This window comes from Enoplosus armatus, chromosome 19 (genome assembly GCF_043641665.1).
Source record: "Enoplosus armatus isolate fEnoArm2 chromosome 19, fEnoArm2.hap1, whole genome shotgun sequence".
Lineage (NCBI taxonomy): Eukaryota > Metazoa > Chordata > Actinopteri > Centrarchiformes > Enoplosidae > Enoplosus > Enoplosus armatus.
The window spans coordinates 12477256-12499808 of record NC_092198.1 but is presented as its reverse complement, the minus strand read 5'-3'; the positions used below and the strand labels follow the sequence as shown (position 1 = coordinate 12499808).

Below are 22553 nucleotides of genomic sequence, written 5' to 3'. Positions count from 1 at the left end.
CCGGGCAGGCACTCTTGGCACCTTTTAAAATACACGGTGGCTTGCTATAAACTTGGTTCACACACTCTTATCAGGGCCAGACCATAACTGAGTGCATAACACTCGGCTATAATGACTTAAGTTAATCAAATACGCTCTGGAGAGCAAGCTGAAACATCTCACCAAAGGAGACAATCAATGAGTATTCAGAAAATATTCAGAATGCCATTATTACCACATGCATAATAAGAGAGGTTACGAACAGGGAGCTTTTTCTTTCACAGAGATAACATGAATTATACCATTTCATGACCAGGGACTGGGGCGAGTGGAGGCTTTCACCTCTTTTCACATGAAAGGAACAATCTGCAAAGCCAGTAGCCTTCCATGAACGCTGAGGAGAAAAAGGTTTTTATCATTAACCAGCCTGAGCTCCTTGTGTGATGTGAAGCATAAGTTTGGAGTGTTTAAGAAATAAGAAGAAATGGATTTGCGTCAAGTTCAACCATTTCATACATTTTTCTAAAAAGAAAGGCTCCAATTTTAAAAGAGACATAAACTTTTGAAGCAGGAATCTAATAAGAAAACATAATAAAAAATGTTTATTCCACTGCTCCTGTCCCCAGTAGCTCTTCTTTGTCCTTTTCTTTTCAGTTCCTTCTCAATGTATTTTATGCAATCTTTACTTTTTTTACACAAATCTAACTGTTCTAGCCTTTTGTCATCTGCATGCAGACACACACATAGTTATTCATCAATTTCACTCTAGCGTGGAGACTAAAGCCATGCTGAAACTGCTGAGTTACTGATGAATGACAGAGAAAGCTGGCAGAGACCGGAAGACGAATTTAACACTGCCACTGCTGCAACATGCTGCAATGTACCAACACACACACACACACACACACACACACACGTTTCTCTTTTAAATATGGGAATGCTGTGACAAGGGAGACTGGGATGATGAAGAAAAGCTTAGTTCCTGTAGATAAACAAAAGAGAAAATTGGTGAGGAGGACGGGGGTTCAGCACAAACTGAGAGTGGCCAATTAGCCAGGTCCCTGGCAAAAGGAAGCTGCAGCAGGACATTATAGCAGTCGGGAGGGGGGGGGCAGAGGACAGCAGGAAGGGGATCATTACGTGTGGAAATGGGGACTACAGGGGGTAGGAGCTGGCTCACAAACCACCTGCTCTGGAATATCGGGAGAAAGAGGAAGTGCAGTGAAAGACTGGAGGCTCAGGCAAGGTGGTTGCTGTTTGAAGAGGAAGGGACATAAAAGAAAGAGATGGTAGAGGAAGAGAGCAGCAGTGCGGGAGAAGAATTAAATGTGAATAATGGCGGTGAATGCAGAGGCTATTTGCTGCAGCGCATTGTGAATATGAGTGCCGTGCTAGGTGAGGGTGAGCGGAGACACGGCTGAAGGGACTTTTACAGTCTTTAACCAACAACAATAGTCTCCTGGGGCCTGATGCCGAGCCAACATATCACAAAGCAAGCGGCTCCTCTCAAGCTGAATAGCACTATCAGCTGCCTAGACTGAGCTCAGAGAGAAACAGTGAGTGATAAAGGCGAGGGGAAACAGGGGAAAGTGAAACAAGGAAATCAGAAATACAAGAGAAAATGAATGGAGAGGTTGAAGGAGGGGAAGAGGCTACAAGTCTTTCTTTCTTTCCTTCCCTCAGGTGAGATGTTAAAACCTCGCTTTCTGTGGGACCTGCATTTGGGGACTGATCAAAGTAAAGTCTAGCAACTTCATTTACTGGAGGTGAATTGTTTATGATGCAGGGCTTAAAAAAAGGATTTCAATGTTTACCTCTGTGCTTAGGGTTCAATCTGAAGGTTGCCTGGGCCCAAAGGTAAAACATGATTAGACTACAACTAAAAATGATGAAAGGCGGAGAAGAGAAAGAGGGGAGGACAGGGTTTAATGAAAGGAGGTTCAAAAAGAAAAGGGCTGGAGGAATTAAAGGGAGACAGACAGGAATAAAGGGCAAAATATGAAAAGACAAGAAAAAGGGAAAGCACTGGGGGAAAGACTGGAAAGCGAGAGATAACCAAAAAAAGCCAGGCGGAAAAAGGCAAGGGTGGAGTCTGCTCCTTTGTGACGTACCGAGGCATCGATGACAACATTGTGCTTTGGCTGGAGGTCGGAGAAAACAGGCAACACCGACTTCCTAATTAAGGATTCCCTTTGAGATAAAAGCAATGCAGGACTAAAAAAATGACACAAGCACTGAAGCTACATAGATGCGCACACACACACACACACACACACACACACACACACACACACACACACACACACACACACACACACACACACACACACACACACACACACACACACACTTTATCTTGAGAGTTCTCTCTCTCTCACACACACACACACACACAAATTATTGATATCACTGCACAGCTGGCAGCGAGTCGAAATCAGTGTTTGCAAGCTTTGAACGATCAGAAAATACAAGCCAAAAGCCAAACATGCATGTAATTGGCAAACGCAGTCATCCATGTTACACTCTGCATGTTTTCATAAGCTCAAACGCTGCCAAGAAGGCACCTTCTACTATCGTGTCAAGCATGGGGATCATTTCTGTGTGTGTGTGTGTGTGTGTGTGTGTGAGTGTGTGTGTCCTCACAAACAACCAGATGGAGCAGCTGTAGGCGGGAAAGAATAAATCTTCACAAAACGAGTGGAAAGACAATCAACCAGTCCACACCAAAGGCATAAAAAAGGAAGAGGAAGGAGAGTTAATTCGTAGCTGAGAAGTCTGACAACACAATGTACAGCTTCCTCTTTTGAGGGGAGATATGGTTGAGTGGGCTGTTTTACTTTAGTGGTGTCTATAAAGCACAATGCTGCTAGTTTTACACAGGATTTCAAAGTTACTTTCTCCTTAAAAGGTAGGACTTGATGGACACATTGGCGTATTAAAACAGGGCTACTGGCTGATTCTGGCCTTTTAAAAAAGCCTGTATTTCATTCACAACTAATGTGAATGACATTTTATAGTACAGTAACATTGAAATGAACGTCATCACATTCATGGCACAGTAGACTTGCTAAAAAATAAAAGGAAAAAAAAAGAAAACATTCCCTGTAAAGACCTTGTATGTGCATTACTGTATTTTAGAAGTATTTTTAGGAAATTAAGCTGGCTGTAATGATGACTGTTTTCCCAAGTACCAATCTTCATCACAGAGATCTCAACATTATTTAGCTCTTAGTCAAAATGAAGAGCTGATAAGGGGGGAAGTACATTTAAATAAGTTAATTATCCTCCACAAAAATCGGCAATAATAATCTACAACAGCAGACAAATTGGATGTAGTTCATTTGTATTCCTAATTAGTGGTATTGTTCAGACTGCAATAAATAAAAGTTTATTTATGTTCCCTATTGAGAGCTTGGTTGTTTATTTCATTTAGAATAATAGCCACATTTAGCGTTGCATTACAAAAAATGTACATTAGATCAAAAAGGTTTTCTTGAAATTTAAAGGATGCAGTGTGCACATGGGTGTACATATTGCTCTCCATGTTGATCAGTACAGAGCCATTCTTGTCAAAGATGTGTACTGGAAAAGTGCACTAGTTCTGTGGTATTTAAATGTCCTTTTTCTTGTAGGGTTGTGCACTTTTCATCTTCACAGTTACATTGTTGTTTTGCAGCAAAGCCGAATGCAAATCTTAGAAATGACACTGATGTAAAAGTGAGTGAAGGCGCAAGAACTATGATTATGTTCTAAATGTGCCCTGGTGGGTGTTTTTTCCCTCTGCTGTTAAACCCATTAGCCTTCACCAACCATCATCTTCCTCACCTCATTAGTGCTCTACACACTTCTGTGTACAAGCGTCAGTGTTGTTTCAGAGCTGGCAAAGATAATGGCTTCTTCTCTTAAACAAGCCCGAGTACAGAGCACAAAAGAGAGCGAGGAGGAGGAGTGGGGATAATGTGTTTGTCCCGCATAACGAAAGCTCTGAGAGGAAAATAAATCCACCTCTGTCTCCACCTTCTCCTGCCTTCACCAACTCTTTCTGTCTTTCTGTTCTTCTATTGATCAGCTGAAAAGCAAAAAGAGCTTTTGGGCGTCTTCAATCGAAACACCTTCTGTTTCTAAAACTCGGCAAGGTCGGATGAAGGTGAGGTGTGGGAGCAGTGGTCCACACGATGCACGCACATCAGCAGGGGATGCAACCTACAACAGAATGAAGTTTGATGCTTCACTTCATCTTCACTCAGGATTCTCAACGGTTTTAAGCGTCTTCCCATGTGCCTTTTCACTGTTGTAAACTTGTTTATCCTTTATTGTCTGCCACACAGGGAATCTCTTTCCTTTCCACATGGGTTTTGGCTTTGTACTACTTGAAATTGTTGTTGAGATAAAAAAAAAAAAAAACATTCTCATGCACAAATTCATTACACACATGCATTCACACACATATTGCTAATTTCCAAATCTATGATGACGGTCTATGATCTGGGAAATCTTGAGATCTACAACTGTCTTATCAAAAACAGGTGAACAGAACAAAAAGTAATTCCCTCCAAAGACAAGAACACAGTGTGTGTTTCTGTTTGAACACACATGTTTGTGTGTCCATGAGCTCAGAGGACGTTTGAACCTCAAGAGCTCATTCTGCCGATTAGGATCTCAGCTGGGAAAAGGGACAAATACGCCCTTCAACTCGAACGGCCTGCAGAAGACATACACAAGCCTTCACACACACACACTATCAGCACTCGTGCTCCCCATCAGCACCCCCCCTTTGTGATTTTTCCTTTTTCAAGTTTGCCACGTTCTCATCTCCTCTGATCAAACGTAACTGGTCGTTATCAGAGATCCTGAAACCAATCACTCTCACTTCTCTTTGTTGGCACTCCAATCCATTACACTTCTCCTCTCCTTCCCGCTGTATTCAACCACATCCCATTGTCTTTTTCACCCTCACTCTACACTTCTTTTGCTCTCTCTCAAAATCATTCTCAATTCTCACACACTCTCTCTTGGTCTCTTTTCAGGAATGTGGAAAGCCATCTTGTTATTTCATTGGTTGGTTTTGATACAGTGAAAGTAGAGAAGGCAGGTTTTTGGGCAACATGACAGGTAAACAGTGAATGGGAAGATGAATATGAATGAATATGTACAGTAACTGGAAAAAAATATTTTTTTGACAGAAACGTGTAGTCATGTTGTAGTAAATGTAAATGTAGAAAATGTGTAAAAATATTGGAAATGACCAGTGGTGACTTACATGCTTCCTGTGGCTGAGCTGCTGTCTGTGGGCAGAGAGCCGTTGGAGCGCTCCATCTGGGCCAACCTGAGAAAGAAACCCTCATCAGTGTCTGAAACTTAAACTACCAGTTCAAACTGACGCATTGAAACGCAGTCCTCATCTCATAAAAATACACAACACCGATGTCAATATATGAGGACGTCAACGCCACAGTGGCACACCAATTAAAATTCAAAGAATGTAGTGAAGTCCCCAAGCAGGTTAAATGACAAATACAACTTTGTGCATGCACAGACTACAGTATCGTTGAGTGTGTGTGTGTGTGTGTGTGTGTGTGCACAGCCATCTTTGTTGAGAGAACTGAGAGATGTACAGCAGAGATGTGTGTAGGCGCATGTGGCTGTGGGGAAAACATTTGAATTTTTTTCTGGTCATAAATTCAGACAAAGCAGCCATGCTAATGAGACTGGTTCCCCAGATCAAAGCCTGGATTTACTGAACTCTGTAACAGAGGCGGCGGGGTTGTCCAGCAGATTAAGAGCATGAACGGTGAAATTGAGCGATGGCAGAATATTCATGGAGGGAGATATTTAAAGTTATAAATCCGCTGGTGAAATCTCATCATTTTCCTATGCAAATCTATAAGCTACACTATAATCTACAATGTCAGCGTTTATATTTCAGTTAAAATTGTAATTCACGAGGCTCATGTCTGTGTCATTGCTGATAAAACAATGCAGCCAGAGACACTGAGCGAAGGTTAATGGTGTGTGACCAATGGAAGGCTACAGGCTAGACGGAGCACCGCAGCATCAGAAGAGCCTTCATGATTAAAGCTTTATGTGGAAGGACACGCTGGGTTCTGTTCTGACACATGTAACCCTTGTCCGTTTTAGAGAAGATAAGCTTCTGGGCTGATTAGAGATTCAATCAAGGCGCAGGATGGGATTTGTGCAAGTGGAGGATCTTAATATTCAGACTTATCTTGAAATCAAACATGACAGGTTTTCAGTCTCAATGCAGCAGCAACATTAGTTTGGTGATGTTGGTGATGATTAACTGCGGATCACACGCTGTGCACATGGGTGCGTTGATGTATGCAGCAGGATCATTGGAAGTGGGCGGCTGAAAACAGCTATCGGGCCGGTCTGTTGCTACTCTGATCTCAGCAGCAAATCCACACTGTCACCAGCTGAAGAGGTGGGTGGCCGCATGTTGACTTGCCGAGCAGACTTTGATAGTCATTTTGACATTTAATATATGCGAACGCCACAAAATAAAGAGCAGATAGACGAAAAGTTGTTCGAAAGTGTATTTTATGATTGTTGTTGTTTATACCTTCCCTGACACCAAACAATAAAAAAATGTAATAGTCTACTAAAAGATAATGACAGTTTTCCACTGCACTCAAGGTTTATAAAATATCTAAAGATGCAGATCCACTATGTATACATGTATACATTAAAACGTTCAGACTGACATTAATGATTCCATATTTAAAGTTATGCTTGTGTGGAGCATTCATTTACACAGATTTCTGGCCATAACAGAAATCCAGATATTGTTGATTGTGTTTGTCAGTTGTTCTGGTGCTGTCTGAGGGGAAACTGGAGAATATAACATTTTTGTCTCTAATTGCATGGTGAAACGCTTTTCAAAATGACAGAACATAAATTAAGGCAAAATGCTTATTTTCTTTCTCACATTTAGCGGTAAACATGCTGTTTCCTTCTTTCTGTCTTTGTAATGTCCCCGCTCAAAAGAGCAAGTTCATATTCCCAAAATAAGAAACAGGATTCTTTTGATAGATATTGGAGAACTTGTTTTGTTTGATTCTGACCTAAAACTGTCAATTTGAGACCGGTTTCATAGAGTAATGAGAATAAATAGCTAAAGAAATAAAAAGGCTGTTTTCCACAAGAAGCTTCTCCTCTTCCAGAGACACAGGAACAGCTCATCAAGACAATCAACATATTTCGGATTAATAGGATTTCCTGGAAACTTTACTGTACAGTCTGAGGTATTACAACAATTTAGCAATTCTTTAAATGCTTCCTTAAAACATATTCCAGACTGCAACAGGTTTAAATTTATCTCTTAAAATCATTGTATAAAGATTTGATTTGGTTGAGAATCAAAATTGTATCTGCATTTATTGTGTCCATCCAAAGGAAGATTATTGTTACGTAGTGATGCATTGTAAATACAGACTGAAGGCAAGAGCTCCGTGGAAAAATGTAAAAGGATATGTGATTTTCAATAAATAAGCAAAAACACTGGTAAGGTCCTTTCAAAGTGGATTTCTCATTCTATAACGAAGCTTTTTAAATGTGCCACATTTAAATGCAGTAAGCAGTTCTTAATCTGTGCGCTCTGTGGCACCTGAGATGATGAGATGATGATTGGAGAATGCGATGCGTACCTGCTGGCATACTGCTCTATCCTGGAGTGGGTGTCATCATGAGAGAGCTGAGGTGACTGGGACAGCCTGGAAATGAATGGGGTAATGGAGATGAATGAGATTCAGCATGCTCACACAACCTCATTAACACGCAGAGATTCACGGGCACATGCACACACAAACACTCGCTCACACACACAGGCATACACAGAACCTAATGGCCCTTCACAACATCATCCAGAAAACAAATCTGATGATCCTAGAAAGAGAAATAGGAGAGCAGGATGATCTACGGAGCGGTTGGATGGTTTCTGACAGCCGCTGCTGGGATGAGCAACTGAATGCTAGTTGGGTGCTTTAGAGAGGAGAAGAAGGTGACGGTGAGGAGACAGTGGGTGAGTTTTTTGGTTGCATGTTCAGCCAGTGGATCAGGCAGGTAGACAGGCAGGCCAGCAGGCAACATGCAGTGCAGTCATGGTTTAGGTGGAGGGAGGACTTAAGGGGAGGTGAGTGAGGAGAGAAGGCAGTAAAGGAGGTGTCGTTAAAAGGCATTCCAGTCTGGAGACGAGGTGCTGTTGCTGGTGGCGTAGATACTCACTCGTACTGCTCCGGACACATGCTGATGAGGGTGACGGGACTGTAAGAGAATGGGAGGGAGGGAGGGAAGGAGGGAGGGGGAGTTAAGGTACCACAAAACATTTCAGGGTCAAAACCACTCAGTGAGGTCAGAAACAAAAACACAGCAGGTGGAGGAAGAAGTGGAAGGAAAAGGCTGTCCAGCAGCTGAGAGGCATGTAAAACAGTCGGCAACATATACACCACATGTGGTTGTGATTATCCCCCGTGACATTACCTAAAACCTGCTGCAAAATAGACTTGTGACACAGAAAACGTGTAGGTTGACATTCAGTTTTGAAAGGGTCACAATGGGTAAGTGGACCTGGCAGCACACTGTAATATACCCAGGTTGTGTGCATGAAAGCTCGCACAGAAAAGGGTTAATTATGTCAGTTGACTTTGCCGCTGTCACACATATTTTTATTTAATTGGTTTTTACAAATCCTCCTGCGTACAGAATGATATGGCCCAAATTCATTCCTTTTTCTCATTTATTTCCAGCAGGATTTACTGAAATAGTATTCCTGCAAAAACATATATAGAGCACATTTTCTAGTTAATCTCCTTTTGAGTACATTATGTTATAAAGATACATTTGGTGTATAAGAACTCAGCAAATGACGCTTCTGGTCAGTAGAGGAAAATTTAACAAACCAGGATGCTAGAGGCACGTGTCTTGATGTCATGAAGCCTTTTAACGTTTCTGGTTTCTAGTGGATGATAATTGCAGCTATTCTTAGAGACGCAGAGCATAAATTGTTATTTGTAAACAAATGGGACACCCTCTAATCTCAAAAACACAAAGAAAGGCTGGCTAGAAATTGGTAAGATAACAGTTGAGGGTGACATTCTTTCGCTTCGCACTTTTGTTCCCACATTAAAGACGGGAAATTCAGAGGGAGACGTGCCGCACGGTGGTTATAATTCTCACAGCAGGGCAGCAAGCGTTGTCACACTTCTGAGGTTGCGAGGAGAATGTGAAATGTAGCAGCGGTTTCAGGCGAAGAAGAGAGAAAAAGGGAGACAGTCAGAGAAAAAGAGATCGGGGTCGACAGGGCACACTGAGCTAACTATTCAGAGCCGCCAGTGCGGCATTTTATGTGCCCTCACCGACATCTTTGCCAGAAGGAAACAGTCAGTCTGCTCATTTTGTTTTTCAGGAGAGAGGTGTCAGTTTTCATCTTTGCCAAAAACTCACAGCCGTGTAGATGGTTTTCCTTTTAACCTAATTTGTCTTATACACATGCAATGACATCACTTTAACCTTCAGATGGATGAATTTGTAGTGATGACAAACACAAGTCACTGTAACAGAGAGGGAGGGAGAAGAAATTGGAAATGAAGCGTGAGGAAGAAAATGACTGAAAGAGAAAGAGGGGAGAAATCACAGCAGCAGAGACCTTGGGAGTATTTGGGGTCTGACAAATGTGGCTGTTGTAATGAGTGTGTTTAGATGGAAGGCTTGTTGCAGAGCAGAGCCTTTTCACATTTCACTTCCACTGGTAAAAGTCTGAACAGGCTGAGCTGTGGTCAGAACTCGTGGGTACAGTGGAGCTAAAACTATCATCTGTCAATCTTAATTTTTACTGCCTCAATTCAAAAAATGTTGCTTTTCAGTGAGAACATGGCCTATTCCATTCTATCTGAGTGCATGTTCAAAATACTACAAAGCCAGGTTAAAAATGAGACACTTCTGCATCCCCGCCTTTTGATTTGGCACTGATCTGTATGAGCTCACACCGGGTCAAACTCACTGAGACAGACAACTTACCATCAGTATAAAGATGGTGACATTATAACAAAGTCAATGTCTTGCCAGTAGGCTGAATGTCAAGCCTTGGGTAAACAAATGGCAGTAGACCTTGGTTAAACAATAAACACAGTCACGAGCTGTAAAAGCTGTGTAGAAGGGCATGTTTTTTGAAGAAGCTGGCTCAAATAAAGTTACCAAACTTAAGACTCAAAGCGCTGTGCTTCCAAATGGCTACTTTAGAGAGCGGCTGACTGAGAAAAAACTGAAGAAACTGCCAAAAGAGCTATTGTCTTTTGCCATCTCTTTCCATATTTGTAAAAATCATGCAGTAAGTGTTTCACTGTGTTTGTTTGTTTTTTGTGCCTTAAAAGGTTTCTAAAAATCTATTTAGTCCATCATGCTGTGGTAGTCACTCTGTCACATTTAGCACTGCTTCTCTCGGCTCTCCCTGTCCTCTGTTTACTCTGTCAGGGGTAAGAGACCATCTGCGCATGCTGACACCTCTACCTGTCCATCAGGAAGACAGCTAGAGGGCTGGAAAGAGAAACTTGTGCGTGCGTGCGTGCGTGCGTGCATGCGTGTGCGTGTGAGTGAGTGAGTGAGTGAGTGAGTGAGTGAGTGAGTGAGTGAGTGAGTGAGTGAGTGAGTGAGTGAGTGAGTGTAAGATACAGATAGAGATTGAGAGAGATACAGTTTTCACCTTTTGCATGGATATTAAAATAAATGAATAAGAGAGTTTTGTGTAGATGTTTATGTTTGTACATATATAGCATATATATATGAATTCTGCATATGATTGGATGTTTAAGTGCACGATTTGAAGGCGAAGATTCATGCAACAAGTAATCTTACATGTAATGTTCTTGGCCCGCCTGGACTATAAATCCAGCTTGAGACAGTGCTCGGACACCTACAGCGAGTCTGAGCAGTTTTATTCACATTAAACTTATTTAGTGGGCACAATAAAACTATTTTGTTAAGGCTGGATTCTTTTCAAATCCACATTCAAACCCATTAACCTCTCTGCAAGGCCTAATGCAGCAGATATTCATCTACTCTATGTGGGTATGTAGGGCAAAAAGCAAAAACCAACACTGAGTGGGAAACCATTAGAATGGTTCTGTCACATTATCAAATATAACTGTGACGAATCAAAAATCCTATCTGCTGTGAAATGAAGCAAAGATATCAGTGGGAGGTGAGAGTAGGTGGTGTTTTGCTCTCTCAAGGTGGAGAGAACCAGAGTGGGTGGAATTAAAAAAGAGAAATGATGATACAAGAGTGGAAAGGAGAGAGACAGCGAGTGAGTGCATTAGGGAGGGCAATTATACGCAGAGCAGACAATCTAATTTTCTCTTCGGCTGCTATAGTACTTTAAAAATTACAACTTCTGAGGAGTTTGCTTTGTTAAGACGACCAACGGAGCCTGACAACACGTTAAAAAGGTTTGGGGGCAAATTATTTAAGAATTAAATCTTAATGTTGTTTGAGAAACTGGAATACTTTAAATCTTTATGTATGATAGTCAGTTTACTGAATTATCAGAATTGTATCAGACACAAATAACAATATTGTACATATACCATATTTTGAAGTAGAAAAATTGGGACCAATCATATTTTTATTACAACAAACATGGCTGCAAATGTTCTGATGTTTACCTAATCTGTATAATTCCTCTCTTTCAGCTGGGACCTAGACCTTGTTCCAATTACAGAAAAAATCAATTTTAATTTAGGTCACAGTATTCATTTCAGTGACATGGAGATGGCAAAAGCCACTGAACTGTGACAATAAAGGTCTAAAATTAATGTGGTATGCTGAGCATTTCTTAACACTGATCACAGTTTGAGTCAGGTCTTATAGAAAGCGATAAACGCTCAGGCTTATTCCTGCATATAAAGCTGTTTATAGTGTACTCAAGCCTGTGGCAACATGTGGATAGCCCACAGCTCACAGGAGAGACCTAATGCAGTAAAAGAGACGGGAAAATGATGACCATGAAGTAGTCCTAAAGTCTCCATTCCCTACTGCCATATTTTGAAAAGATCTCCGCATTTCGCCACAATTCCTCTTCCTTTCAGAGGCATTTATCAGGCAGGCATCTCTGCAGGAGTCATTTTTCAGAGAAGAAGGGAAGTGAGAATGGAGCGAGGCGGGTGGTGAGGAGGAGGATGGGCAAGGATGGGAGGGATGAAAGTGGGAGCGCAATCCATCTGAGAGGTGACTGTGTGCAACTGGATGTCGGGGAAAATCTATCACGAGCGAACAGGTGAGTCACTGCGAGTGCACGCAGGAACATCTTTGAGAGTTTTTGGTGCCTACAGGATGCAAAACTACACACTTGTTCAAAAGTAAGACAGCATGAGCGGGGAAATGTCAGAAAGTAACATTAAGAGTGACGGCTTATTCCACAAAATATTTTGAGACAAAAGCTAGCTGGATGGATAATGTAGAGAAGCTAGGAGTGACAGGTTCGGAGCACATGGAGGGCAAGTGGGCTGGTATTCGAAAAGGGCCACAACTCAGACACACACTCCAGTCTAGAGGATGAGGAGCCCGCCCAGGGCGTCCGCAAAATGTGGACTTAGTTAAATGGCTCTCCAGGCGAATTTACGGCTGGCGGGAGCAGGGACATAAATCACACGTAGTCACTGGGGCAGGTGCTGCAGACAGAAGATCTACAGCACAGCCACGGCACATGGTAAAGACTGGACCGACACATAAATAATCAACACATAAACTGAGTGGGAAATTAACACTCCATAGACACACTGTGCCTGAGTGTCAGGCATGAGACTTTTAATAACCTGTGACCTGAGGATATTCATGACAGAGTGAGAGATTTGACCGTAAGATACATTTAAAAGGGGCACTCCATCAATTTTACATGTCAAAGTCAGTCATGGAGAGTACTACTCAGCCTGTGGAAGCTGCTGTGAAGTGTCTTATGTGGCTCTTGAGAAGAAAATTTATATATATCACTCGAATAATCTTGGCCCGGAGACTTAAAAGTAGCACATGAAAGCCTGAGTTATAAACTGGGAGTACAGAGTTTGAGAGACCTGACTTAACCTGAGCAGGGAGGTTCTAACGAAAGGCGCTATCAAGTTGCATTTTGGGAAGTGTAGGATCAGAGGTTTTTGGAGCTTGAGTCAGGACTATTCTTATTTGAATCAGTCTCTCGCAAGTCTCCGAATGTTATGGACGATTGTGCAATTGTTGCTAAACCCCTCTCTTCTCTCTTCCTGTAAAAAGTCAGCATTTATTTGATGACTCTTCTTGAACTAGGGGCGTGTACACAAGTTCATCCAATCAAATGTGATTTGGGGTAATTAGCTAACCCGCTAGTAATATATACCCGTACGTTACCGTTTGCGGTTCGTAGCAGCTGGTAGAGCATCAGGAGATGTGTGTTTGGATGTCAGTTGGCAAAAACTTTGTTAACATTTCCAAAAGAGGGTGATTATGCTCCAATTCATTAATTTCTCCCTCATCCTCTTCCCCTTGATCTAACAAAATCTAACGTGATCTGGGTGGAGCCGAACAGTCCTCTATAGCTCACTAGAGCTTCGTATCACGCTGTTTTTTCAAGCGATCCAATCAAATTTTATTTGATTTAAATCCCTCTCGTCCATCCATTTCATTCACAAAGCTAAATACGCTCTAACTTCCCTTTTACTGTGACTTTAAGTGACTTTCAGACAGCTGAAAGGCGTTATGATGCATGATAGACATAAAACTGAACCAAGTGCAGTCTGTTCCGGGTTCGGACGTTAAACTGTAAATGAAGAGTTTTTAATATACCTCAGCAAATCAGACTTGAGCACTGTTCTGTTTCATAAAGACACTAAAGTATTACTTACGTTTCCATGTTGTCGCCCTCGAGAACTGTCTGTACTGGCAGGTAACCAAGCCGAGGATGTTTGGCAAAGTACTTCTTCGATCGGAACTTGTTCTTCAGCACTTTGGTGAAATCACGCATGTCCTCACCTGATGTCGTCTACGAGAGAGAGAAAGACAAAGTTTGTGTGTTATTTAATGCAGTGTTTTTGTGTGTGTGCGTGAGTGTGTTTATGCATTTCCACTGGCTCTTGTGTAGAAGAGAATGTGTTTTGTTAATTAGATACTTAGCGAAGGTGTTCCTCCTGCAGAAGCGGTTTCTGCCTTGCAAGCAAACAAGAAATTACCAAAACAGTCTGACCAGAGGGGGAGAAAATCCCTTTGCAGAGGATTCAGACAACCACCGCTGAACACACACACACACACACACACACACACACAAACAGATACACAACTCCCACAATTGACAGATATGCGTAAATGAACAGACTATTAGTTTACTTGGCTTACTGAGTAATCCATACAATTTAAGATGGTAGCTTGAGCAAACCGAAAGCAATTACAGAACAATTATACCAAAGCTGGAGGAGAATTTGGGCAAGATTATACGTGTGTGTGTGTGTATTTATGTAAACTCCTTCCTGTGTGGCTTAACAGACCTTTATCTTTTAAAGATTTTTTTATTTACCTTTATTAGATAGTGACAATGTGGATATAGACAGGAAACAATGGGAGAGAGAGAAAATGGTCCCCAGCTGGAATTGAATTGTTGAAGTTATAGGGTGTGTGTCAATAACGTCGAGGCCTCCAGGATGCCCCCTGACGTATTGTGACAACAAAATGGCACTAGAGGCACCAGTCACAGTCGAACAGCATCTCCACTTAGGAAAGGTAAAAACTTTGAAATTACAGTAATCAATACAGCACAGCACCAAATTTGGCTTCTTCAATATCACCGACAAAACCCACTGGAACTATGAAAATGCCACTCCCATATAAATGAAAACCTAATAAAAAAAAAGCAATATTGTGGCCATAAAATAAACAGTCCGACAAAGATGAAAGAACAAATCTTATTAAATGGCCGCACTGAGTCTCACAAAAAACACCATCAATCTCTGCAAAATCTGCTTTTTGTAGCGTCATTATTCAATATAGACTTGATATTTTCAAAGGTGTAAAACTGAAACAAAGTTTGGTTTGAGCATGGGGAGAACGGTAAATATAATTATGTATAATACTGACGTTTTTAGAGGAAAGAGAAACGATAAAAAAAAATCTTCAAAGGTGTCGAATAAAGTTGAGTTGAGCTGCAGGATTTAAAATGAGACAATAAGTTGATTCAGATGAGTTTTCATTTGATTTCCCTCCAGCAGGAATTATAGATTTGGGTCTTGGATACATCGAACAGCGAGGTCATTTGCTGCCAGTCTGCTGTACCTTGTTCAATAAAGCTCTGTTAAGTTGAATATGCAGTGTTTATGAACAGCAAGTCTTATGTGATATCACAGCTTTTCAAGCATTTCAAGGTTTTTCTTACTTTTGTTCTTCAGACTTTCCAGTATTGATCTCACTATACTGTGTGCTTAAGGTCACTGTTTGAGCTGAACATAAGCCGCTGCACCAGTCTGAGGTGTTTGGCATACGCGGTCCCTGATAATTTGCCTGTATTTGGCTCCGCACACTGTTCCCTTTATTCTCACCTGTCTTCCAGTTGTTTGTGCTGAAAAGCCTGCGGACAGTATGCTGCTGTCAGCCATTCTTCAAAGTAGTGATGGTGATAAGTTGTGACTGCTCTCTGGCAGGAACAGAGCTTAACATTATGGCTGATAAGTTCAAATATTCATTTAATCAGAGCATACAATCTTTTGTCTTTTGTTCTCAGTCTTTCACAGGACATTTAGCAGCTTCCAGGCTGCTGTCATGACATGTCAAAAATCCTAATAAAATCCACTTTGATTAAAAGATGTGACAACACAAAATGTGGAAAAAAAGTCAAGAGGAAATGTTAAATCCTCTCTGAACTCACTGTGTATTTCTTCCTCTCCGATAAGGTCGACGATCAGTAAACCCTTGAGTGATTAATGTACCCTATAGCTGCGTAATAATCTTTAACGAACATTTTAAGTGTTTGTCGCTGCTGCAAAGCTGAAAATCAGATAATGTTTTTTCAAAGTCGAGGCAGGCAGCTGCTGGGCATCTTAACTTAGGGAAGAATGATCACTACTCCCTGCGAGTGCCCCTCCAAAGTCAATATCTATCCCATTTGCAAAATTGAAAAAGCAAATTAAAAGACAGAAATGAGATACGTTTCCACTCGAGTCAAAGTTTGACGTTAAGCAATACTGAAATGAGTTGGCCCACAAGTGTGCGATCCTAATTGAGAAAGAGAGCCATGTTCAATTTCGCCAGGCTCCCCCTTTTCTAATATTCTTCTCTCTGCGTAGTAGTAAAGTGAAATATTGCTTTCAGGCAGAAATTATAAAGAAGACCTCAGAGAGCCATGAGTATTTTACCATTTGTTCATGTAAATTCAAATTAAGGCAGAGGCCTGTCGGGGGGGTTGATTGTGGAACAAGTCGGAGCAGTCAACTGCATGGGAAGTGGGACATAGAGGCCAGGGGCAGGGGTAATGTCAAATTGTATTAATCACAGTGAGGGATAAAAAATCTGTTTACGCAGTCACATTATGGGGCTCACTTCCGAGCTGTGGGCAAAAAGCAATCCCCAACAGGGTAAACCATTAAATATTAGAGCTAGGATTTGATTTTTGGTTAAGGTAAAACATGAATTGGTGTCGGGGTTGTAATAGTCTGCTTTCACTCATGCACACTTGCAGTACTGTATATGAACACCTTAACTCCACTGTAAGGCCGAACGTACATAGACATCCCTGTCCACATACTTCTGTGTACTTTTGGTCTGTTTTTCATGGTTTGGATTTGGAGCCTTAATTCAAATTAAGGAAAATCTTAATGCTACAGCATACAACAATATTTTCAACAGTAATGTGCTTCTAAACTTGTGACACCAGTTGGAAAGGGTCCACTCTAGAAAGAAAGGTCCATAAAGAAGGTTTTCTGAGTTTGGTGTGGAAGAATTTGACTCAACCCCATCTGACCTCAGAGCCCCGACTTCAACCTTTAGGATAAATTGTAACGCAGACTGCGAGGCCGGCTTTAGTGGGTGTTCAGACCAAAAATAGTCCGGTATTACAAAAATGTGTTATGTATGGGGGCGTGCTGGTTCAGGTAGTGGCGAGACGATCTAATACAATTCAAAAAGTCCAGTTTGAGTAATAGATCTTAAATTGAAAATCAGTACAAATGTGTTGCTGTAAATAACCAAAGTCTGTTAAGTGTGAATGAGTGTGCTTTCATTAAATGGACGAGCGGAGAGAGCGAGCACGTGGAAAAGAGATATGAGATGAGCTGCTGAACAGCGTGTGTGTGTGTGTGTGTGTGTGTTAATCCCTCACCGGTGTGCAGTACTCCACCATGGGGTAGTTGAGCTTGTGGCCCTTGGCGGTGCGCCCAGAAAAGAAGCAGCTCTGACACACATCGTAGTTGAAATGCTTCAGACTGCGATACCTAGAGAGAGGGAAAGAGAGAGAGAGAGAGAGAGAGAGAGAGAGAGAGAGAGAGAGAGGGAGAGAGAGAGAGAGAGAGAGGGAGGTGAAAAGTGAGATAAGTTGAGTTGGGAAGCAGAGTGTGTAGATGTCACTTTCATGTCCTCAGGGTGTTTGTGTGTGTGTGTGTGTGTGCATGCAAGTGAGCACATATGACTTTTATAACCCAACTCATCTCCAGGCTACACTGGGACCTCGTGGAGAGCTGTCGATTTCCACCATCACTGTCACACAATTCCCCACATGCACATATCCATGTAAACACACACACACACACACACACACACACACACACACACACACACACACACACACATTCAAACCCTTCTCAATATGCTAACAGTGTGACAGACAGTTGGGTTTCCACCAAAACACAACAACGTGACAACCACCATCGAGGATGTTGTCCTCAGCAGCAGCTGTAGCCAGAAGGCCATTTAAGAGCTAAATTGAGACAGGAGCCATTCAGACATAATAGCTTAAGTCTTTTATCTTTCTCTCCTCTTCAGCTCTCCCAAGGTTAGCTGACTGATGAGCTACGGGGGAGTGCCATATATCAAAGGATGCAACGGCACACTTGACACCACCAAGTCAAATGTGCCATTATGTGCTGACACGCAGCATATTACTACGAGGAGGGGGCGTTAATTCACCTTCAAAGCAGGAGGGGCTGACCCTTAATTAATGGGTTTTTCCACTAACAACTTTGGTTAATTAGGGAACCTGTATTGTCTGGTCTTCTTAGGTGACATCCTCTTCTCTGTAGTACATATGTTTTCAAGAAGAGACTAAAATAGGAATACCAATTTGGAGGGTTATTTTCCACCTAAACACAAATATGTACCCACTAGGGTACAAGTAACCCTGGTTGGGAATCAAATAAGATGACCAAAAATATATTAAAACAAAAGTAGAGAAAGGAAGGTGCATTAAAAATGAATGGTCAACATCCAATTTTACATTATTACTCCTATAATTTATCATATTAAAAAACACCATGAAGGTCTTTTGTCTCACTGGCATTTTGTAGCAGAAGCTATTAAGTTTAAATTACTGCTGGCAGGTCCGACATTGCAAGTAAATATGTAAATGTAACGCATGCTCAGGAACCGGAGCATGTTGAATGTGGCTTGTTAATGATCCCACTAATTTGATGCGGTTGACATTTATCAAACATATCTGCTGATATCCTTTAAATTCTGTTGGAGCTTTTGGATGATCCCATGTACCACACACAGCTACTCCCAAGAAAAAAAAATTGAAATCTAAAAAAATGCCAGCTGTGCGTTTCCCTTCCTCTTTCTCTCTGCCTTTCCCTCCCTCCATCGCTCCCTCTCATCGATCAATGACAGAACTTGGGAGACATGTGCTTCATCAAATGTCTGACTGTATTTCTCTTTCTGCTGGCAAAGCAAGGGATCTGAACGGGACAATCCTGCCACCATACTTCACTTAGCATGGTGTTACACATATCTCCAGCCACAGAAAAAGCTTTTCCCTGCAACACTGTCAGTGAAAAACTGAATTTTATGATAAATTGACTACAGCTGTTGAACAGCAATGCATATCTTTGTTTGCCTGTTGTAACTGTGTAAGTGGAAGATAAGATAAGATCAGAAACCAACTGAAACAGAGGCAGCTATGGGTGAGTGTTATTGTCCGTCCTGTACAGTATCAGAGGGTGGTCTGTTATGGATTGTTTGCCAGCCAATCGGCTCTCTGTGAACTTTGTGAATACGGCCGAGCACTGTATGTTTGTGTGTATGAGCGTGTTGTTGCGTTTATGAGTATGTTTCATTGCAAACCTCCGGATGGTATTTAGTCAGTGTTGTATCAGCTGTTGACATTTAGATAAATGCCTGCCCTCCAGAGCAGATCTGCCCTTTATGCTCAACCAGGAGAGAACAACAACAGAATGCTGCCACATTTGCTGTTTGTGTGTGTGGTCTGTTACATGTTGCAGACTTTTTTTTATGCGTGCTTCACAAATCCTGAATTAAACACTGAAGTTGAGCATGTGTGTGTGTGTGTGTGTGTGTGTGTGTTTTACCTGAAGCCAACAATAGGACACTCCTTGCAGATGTTACACTTGGCCTGATGTTTCGCCGTCTCTGCAGCAGCCACTCTGTGCAGGACAGGAAGCCAAACCATAGATTGGGGCTCCAGACGCATCCAATCAACAAACTGCCTGGGCTCAAGCTCCACCTTATTGGTCACCTGGGCATAAAAGAGTTTGATAGGCTGATAAACTGAACATGATAGAGATGCATGCACAACTTCATTTGCAGAAATGAATAGCCGGATGTAACTCTCTGCTTGTTACTGAAAGACTAATAAAGATGCAGACAAATTTAAGATGGCCATACATTAACATTAAAGCGACAATTCTCTCAGGCGCATTATAGCCTTGAATTGTGGACCAAGACTAAATAACTTTTACGAGCTCCTTATTCATGTCTATTGGTTGAAATATCCAACAATAAACATTGATTGATTTTAACACCCTCACTGCCCCTGTCCTACACACCCATAGCTTTGCTGTTAGCTAACAGCCATATTGCTCCGTGCAAGTAGCTATGAAAAACACCCACAAACTCCTATTCTTAACTGCTGCTTTAAACTTTTGGAGGTGTAATTGTTATGTAACCTGTGTTTACAGTGCTAGGTGTATGGTTTTAAATATGTATAAGTGAAACAATTTCTAGGGTTCTCCAAGAACAACAAACTAAATAGTGTCCACTTTCCAACATTTGTCCCTTTTAAAACCAACCTGTCAGCAAGAAGAAACATTACAGGACACAAAAAAAAGTTCACAAAATATATTTAAGGGAATCTTTGTTGAACTGCAGATTATAATAAGCCCATTGGAAAAGCCAACACAGGCTGAGAAGCTTTGACATGGCTGTTGTTACTGCTAAACAAATCAAAGACGACCTTTCCATCATCCCTGACACACAAAAAGGGCAGCAAAGGGATGAATACATTTGAAATAGGAGAGAAAAATCAAAAGAAATAGAGTAAGTGTGTGTGTGTGTGAGTGTGTGTGTGTGTGTGTGTGTGTGTGTGTGTGTGTGTGTTCCCCTGATCCCCTCCCAAGGCTTATTGTGTGCCTGTAGAGACTGTAGAGTGCCTCAATTTCTATTAGCATATCCTTCTGAAAATAAATGTAAAAGTAAAAAGAAGCACATTCCAACCTGGAAATTGGACTCATTGAGTGGCAATTTTAATTAATATTTGCAGTTGGTTCTCAAAAACAACATTCAGCTTTGGTGTGTGATAAGATTAAACTTTAAATGTCTTCATAGCACCAAATATCGAAAAAAAGGTCAGGTACCAAAAACTGGCATCATCATTTACACAGATTTGTACTCTTTTTCACTCATTAAAAGTTTCTCATTTAGATCAGTTATAGAATAACATGAAATATCCAATCAAATGCTGCCCAGCCCTAAAGATCACCTCAGTAAATGCATTACAGGCAAATAGCAATCACTGATTATGTTAAATGTTAAGTGAATTATATGCCCATTTTGAAAACTTGAAAAACGTAAAATGTTAATGAGGTGCATAATAAGGCTTCTTTCTGGTTACTGGTCGACAAGTGAGAACACTGCCAATGAGACTTTCACCCTGATGACATCTCAAATCATCTTTAATTCCTTCACCCTTCCATTTGACCTTCCCCTGAACAATCAGAGCACCTCTCTGTCTCTCCTTTCTCATATGCCAGTCTCATCTTTGCCTTCCCTCCCTCCTCCGTGCCATCTAGCGTCAGATTTATTGCACTTACAGATTAATTACTGCAGAGGAGAGATGGCTGTAAGGATGACTAGATAGACGGATGGATGGATAAATGAAGGAGAGTGACAAAGGAACAGTGAAAGAGGCCATATTTATGGCGGCGCAACTCCTTCATCACAGACCCATTAAACTAAATGGACTGGATGACTGCACTGTCACTGGCAGGGCAGACAGACACACAGGTGGCACAGGGCTTTACTTGTGTGTGTGTGTGTATCAGCCTGGTTTCTACCTGCCAACTGTGTTTGATGATTGAATGATTAATGAGCAACTGGACTACAGCTGGCACAGCAATTCATGGTCAAGTCTGTGAGCAATTTGTGGGTGTACTTGTGCGTGCTCAGCTGTCCGTGTGCATGTGTGTGTTAATATGTCATCTAGAGAGTGAGTTGTAGGCAAGGAGGCAAGGTGTTTGCCTTTTGCCATTATTTTGAGAAGAAAAAAGAAAGCGAGATAAGGTTTAAAACTGCCTCACTCTGCTATTTTGAGAGGCGCAGCACAGGAAATCAGTGAAATTTATAGCTTCCTAATTTTAATGTTTGGCTCCCATTTATGACTGCCGGAGCATGAGCCACGGGAAAAAGAGAGAGAAAAATGAAACAGTGATCCTGGGGGATGAAGACATCATTAAATGCCAGTAACGTCCAGAGATAAACCCGGGGAAAGTGGTTAGCTGGCCGCAGTAAAACACTAGAGGACAGCCAGCAGATGACTGGAGGCCATTTGAGGCTTCATGGTTGGTCAGCAGAGCTCAAATATTGAAGCAATTTTACAGGATTGAGAGAGGCAGGTGTTAGATAGCTGGGAAACGTGGAGGAGACAGAGGTGCTTCATGACAATTAGCTTCGGGAAGATGCATCGAAACCTTATCCCTTACAATACTGATTACTGGCCAGAAACTATTATCAGTTACGTCACTAAGTATAAATATACCATTTGGACCAACCTTTGGTAACTCTGACTCTAAAACCTTTACATGTATATAAAGCTAGACAAACACAGCATGGTGAATTTAGATGCCAATGCAGAGATTTTGGCAGAGACAGTTCCAGCTCTGTTACAATGCAGTGGAGCAGCCCAACAATAAATGTAATCTTTTTGAGGCTCATAATGTTAAGCTTTTTGAACACTGTATCAGAGAGGTGTTGATTCATGTCACAAACTGGCTCAGAGAGGGTGACAAAAAGGAGTCCATGCAAGGAATCTTCTTTGGATAAAGGTAGAATATCAGCCATTTTTTGTACAAGTAACAGATGCAACTGATGGCAGTAACCAGTTTTGTTTGTAG

The 22553-nt window shown here is 41.5% G+C and overlaps 1 protein-coding gene across 6 annotated transcripts in view; it reads right to left on the bottom strand.

Annotated features, from left to right (window-relative positions):
- The window catches only part of utrn (utrophin), a 158065-nt gene that overhangs the window by 11799 nt on the left and 123713 nt on the right, over positions 1 to 22553 (bottom strand). For 5 of the 6 annotated variants that reach the window (XM_070926097.1, XM_070926098.1, XM_070926101.1 and 2 more), the window contains 6 exons: positions 19515 to 19681; positions 17315 to 17426; positions 13860 to 13996; positions 8221 to 8259; positions 7644 to 7709; positions 5240 to 5305 (listed from right to left, as the gene is read on the bottom strand). In XM_070926097.1, coding sequence (XP_070782198.1) covers positions 5240 to 5305; positions 7644 to 7709; positions 8221 to 8259; positions 13860 to 13996; positions 17315 to 17426; positions 19515 to 19681 — 587 coding nt within the window. The remainder of the gene's footprint in view (positions 1 to 5239; positions 5306 to 7643; positions 7710 to 8220; positions 8260 to 13859; positions 13997 to 17314; positions 17427 to 19514; positions 19682 to 22553) is intronic. The other variant, XM_070926100.1, reaches the window with a different exon arrangement.